This window comes from Lathyrus oleraceus, chromosome 4, assembly GCF_024323335.1.
Source record: "Lathyrus oleraceus cultivar Zhongwan6 chromosome 4, CAAS_Psat_ZW6_1.0, whole genome shotgun sequence".
Taxonomy (NCBI): domain Eukaryota; kingdom Viridiplantae; phylum Streptophyta; class Magnoliopsida; order Fabales; family Fabaceae; genus Lathyrus; species Lathyrus oleraceus.
The window spans coordinates 14,100,735-14,104,953 of NC_066582.1; the positions used below are offsets into that span (position 1 = coordinate 14,100,735).

The 4,219-nt window shown below is 33.4% G+C and overlaps 1 protein-coding gene across 2 annotated transcripts; it reads left to right on the forward strand.

Moving 5' to 3' along the window:
* The first annotated feature begins 234 nt into the window (after positions 1-234).
* LOC127138414 (bHLH transcription factor RHL1) lies at positions 235-3,663 on the forward strand. 2 transcript variants are annotated; one of them, XM_051064853.1, is made up of 7 exons: positions 235-837; positions 905-1,006; positions 1,150-1,281; positions 1,848-1,913; positions 2,214-2,279; positions 2,387-2,455; positions 2,949-3,663. In XM_051064853.1, exons 1-7 carry the CDS (start codon positions 433-435, stop codon positions 3,294-3,296), a joined length of 1,188 nt encoding a protein of 395 aa, XP_050920810.1. In that variant the 5' UTR covers positions 235-432; the 3' UTR covers positions 3,297-3,663. The 2 variants fall into 2 exon arrangements, with proteins under 2 accessions (XP_050920810.1, XP_050920811.1); XM_051064854.1 differs by having other exon boundaries at positions 236-837; positions 914-1,006.
* The last annotated feature ends 556 nt before the right edge of the window (positions 3,664-4,219 follow it).

Consider the following 4,219-nt stretch of genomic DNA (forward strand, 5'->3'; position numbering starts at 1 on the left):
TATGAGTCGATCACAATTCATGCATATTTATGATAGTATTTTTTTAACCGTCAAATGTTTTAATTTCTAAGTTTTAAAAAATGTTTATAACTCAATATATTATTATTTAAATAGTTAATCAGATAAACAAATAAAATACCATACTTTAAATATACAAATTTTCACTATACTGAAGCTGAAGATTTTATATTTATAACAATTAAAATACATAAATACTATATATGAAACTCATTGCTATATTGCAAGAGAGATTATGCAGTTGTCTCTTATCTGAGCTGCAGTTGCGCCCCAAAAAAACTCTCACTACTGCCACAACCCTTCCATTAATTTCTCTCTCTCTCTCAACTTATTAAATAATCTTTCATTCATTTCAATTTTCAACCCTCACTTTCTCATTTCTCTCTTCTCTAACTTCCACACTTTCTTTCCTTCATGCAACCTTGTAGCAGAGAAATGCAATCTCTTAACTCTCTTTTCAACTCTTCTTCTTCTCCTCCTCCTCAAATTCCCATTCCTCTCCACAACCACCCACAGATCCAAATCAACGACGACACATTCCAACAACAAGACGATTTTCTCAAACAAATGCTCTCCAATCTTCCTCCATCCTCTCCCTGGAACAACCCTAAACCCTTATGGGACCCTAACTCCGACGATAATCTCACTTTCCCTTACGATGAACAAACCAACCTTTCCTCCAAGTTTCGTAACCACCAGATCACTGACAAAACCGCCGCCGCTCTCATGCTTCTCATGCCTTCTGCCGCGGATTCCGGACTCCTCCACATCCCCGCTGACTTTGACTCCTCTCAAAACGACGTCGTGAACGCTTCCTCCGTGAGTATAAAAAATTATTTTCTATTAATTATCGATGTTATTTTTTTACTGAATATTTTATTCTTAGCTTTTACAGGCTGGTGACGGTTCCGTTCAAGCTCTCTATAACGGTTTCTCCGGATCTCTCCATGGTGTCGCCAATCAAGCTCACCATTTTCAACCTCCTCAGGTTCTATTCTTTTCTTTACTTAATTTTTGAAATTTTAGATATTTAAGAAATTTTTGAAATTAACATCTAATGTGATTTTTCTTATGTTTATGTAGTGTATTTGATTTGATTTAATTTGTTTTTTTTGGAATTTTGAATGATAGGTGCAAAGTTTTGGAGGTGGTTCAGTGAGTGCGACGAACCAGGCTCCGATGAGTGGTGCTCCGGCTCAGCCTAGGCAGAAGGTTAGGGCTAGGAGAGGTCAGGCCACTGACCCTCACAGCATCGCCGAAAGGGTATGTTTTTCACTATGGCGTGTTTGGTTGCTCAGAAAATTGTGCAAAAATAGTTTCTGTTGTCATTTTTTTTGTCATTTTTCAGTGAAGCAATTAATATACTTCTGAAAATGTTAAAATGTTAGTACATGTTATTCAGAGAAAATGCTATTGTCAGTGGCTAACTGAATTTCAGCCTTATTTGTTAGGGCCTACTCTCATTCTGTTTTGATTATAAAAATAGCTTTGTTTTGTTTCCATTAGGTTTAACTGATACATCAAATACTTATTAAAAGGTTTTTAAAACAGTCCATTACTAGTGTGTTATTATTACCGAAAAAAAAAAGTAAATTGAAATTAATTCATATCGCGTTGCAACATTTTTAATAACCTAAATCTCGATGGTTGAGTAAATTAAAGATAATCACATGTATCTATACATATTTAGTGTCACACACTTGACATGTTTTTATTTTATCTATACTATATCAAGATTTATTCTAGCTTCAAATTGGAAATAATTCTCAACAAAATCAATTTTTATGGTACAAATGGTAATTTGATAATTTTATGTTGATGTATGGCAGTTAAGGAGGGAAAGAATTGCTGAAAGAATGAAAGCATTGCAGGAACTTGTTCCAAATGCCAATAAGGTAATAGAAGACTCAATTATCATTCTTTTCTTGATTAGTAGTAGTAGGAGTGATATTCAATTTCAATCATCATGTAATATTTTAATTAAACTTTCAATAGTCATGGTTCATTACTCTTAAGCACACCTTTACATTCCCCCTTATTTTTAGTCAATGAAGAATTTATTTTATATTAGTTTAAGAGACAATAATTTTCTAAGAAACGTGTTAACCCAATTAAAAAATATTATAAACATAATGTAATGGGTCTATCCATCCTTGTTGAAATTTTAATACTTTGTCTGGTCTGTGGAGTGACAGACAGATAAGGCCTCCATGCTGGATGAGATAATCGATTATGTCAAGTTCCTACAAGTTCAAGTCAAGGTGAGATGAGATTCCCCTCTTTTTCTTCAATATTTTTTTGCCATGTTTTCTATGTGATTTAAAAAAACTGTTTTTTTTTATTGATTGGGTAATTGGAATATTTACAGGTTTTGAGTATGAGTAGATTAGGCGGAGCAGCAGCAGTCGCTCCCCTTGTTGCTGATATGTCCTCTGAGGTAAGTAATTTCTAAATGTCTTGTTGCCATTGTTGTTTCAAAAAAAGAAAAGAAAAATCTCACTTTTCTTCTGCTTTTTAAAGTGACTAGACTTGTTACTTCCTCTTTCTAAATCTGGTAGATGTTGAAATAAAATAAAATAAATAATCAACCAGCTAATACAAGAAATGATTTATTTTAATCATTCATTCCCTACCCAAAAATTAATAAGGCAAGACATTGAGAGAGAAAGTAACATAGCATGTTAGAATTTCCATAAGAAGAAATACTCAGCATCCATGAAATAATGTCGGAGTGATGAGTCTTCTCACACGATCAAACACACACACACCTACTTTCTTTTTTGTAGGCTTTGGCTCATACTTTAATCAATCAACTCAGAAATTCTCAATCACCACAAAACGACAAAATCAAAAGTATCACGCGTGGCTACTTTCTCAGATTCCACTCTTTCCCTTAACAGTGACACGTACTACTATTTTTTTGCTTACAGGGTGTCAGTGACTGCGTCCAAGCTAACGGCAACGGTGGGGTCCACCCTAGAAACCCTAAAACGTCGTCGTCCAACGAGAGTCTCACAATGACGGAGCATCAGGTGGCGAAGCTGATGGAGGAAGACATGGGATCCGCCATGCAATACTTACAAGGGAAAGGTCTCTGCCTCATGCCTATTTCTCTCGCCACTGCAATCTCCACTGCCACGTGTCACAACAGGAACCCTTTGATTAACGCTCCCAACAATATCAACCCTATCACCGCATCCAACGGTGATGGCCCATCCTCTCCCGGAATGTCCGTGAATAGCACCGTCAAAGATGCTAACTCCGCTTCTAAATCATAGACGCCGTTTGGTTTGGTTGACTTTTGGTAACAAAAACAAAAGAGCATCTGGAGCTAAAAACAAAATCACGAGGAATCAAGTCTAGGAAAAGAATACGTCACTCACACGTCTTGGACCTTTACGACGTCGTATTTGCCTAGATTTAAGCAGAGGCTAACTTTTGTATTCATTTCTGCATATTGATCACAACCTTATCTATTTTCTAGGTTTTTTATTTTTGTTGATGTAATTGTCTTTATTTTTTTGGCAATGGTTTTCCCTTTTTTACACATTGGTCCAATATTAAGTGTTACATTTTTCTTTTGGAGAATGGTAACGGTGCACTAAAATGTATTTGTTGAGAAATAAAAAAAAAAGTTTTATATTATTGGTAATTTGTATTATTAGGTTAAATTTTCTTCTTTTATTAAATCTTATAAAGTTTTTAATTATGAAACTCATTAGGAAGATCATTTACTTATTTGACATTAAATTTGTGTATTTATTTTTAAAAAAATATATTTTTCATATTTAGTATTATATTAAAAAGATTAATTGAAATACACTGTCAGTGTAAAAATGTTTAAACCATCCGTTAATTATAGACGTTGGATATTAAAAGAAATGTGACTTTTATTTTAAAAATCTATAAAGTAATACAAACGGGTGATGGTGATGAACCAACTGTGTAAAACTTTTTACATTAACCGTGTATAATAATTAATCTCTATATTAAATAGTATGCTAACTTGCCCTAAAGATATGTAAAAGGAAACTCAGATAAAAAAATTGTTTTAAAATATAATAAAGTATTAAATTCTAAAGTTTTTTATTAAGTATTTATTAAGTTAATGTACAATTTTAACTCAATTGCTATGTTTAGCTTTTAAATTGTGCTCAAGCACGTTTTTAATTCATAATTTTGAAAAATTAGCTTATTCTCC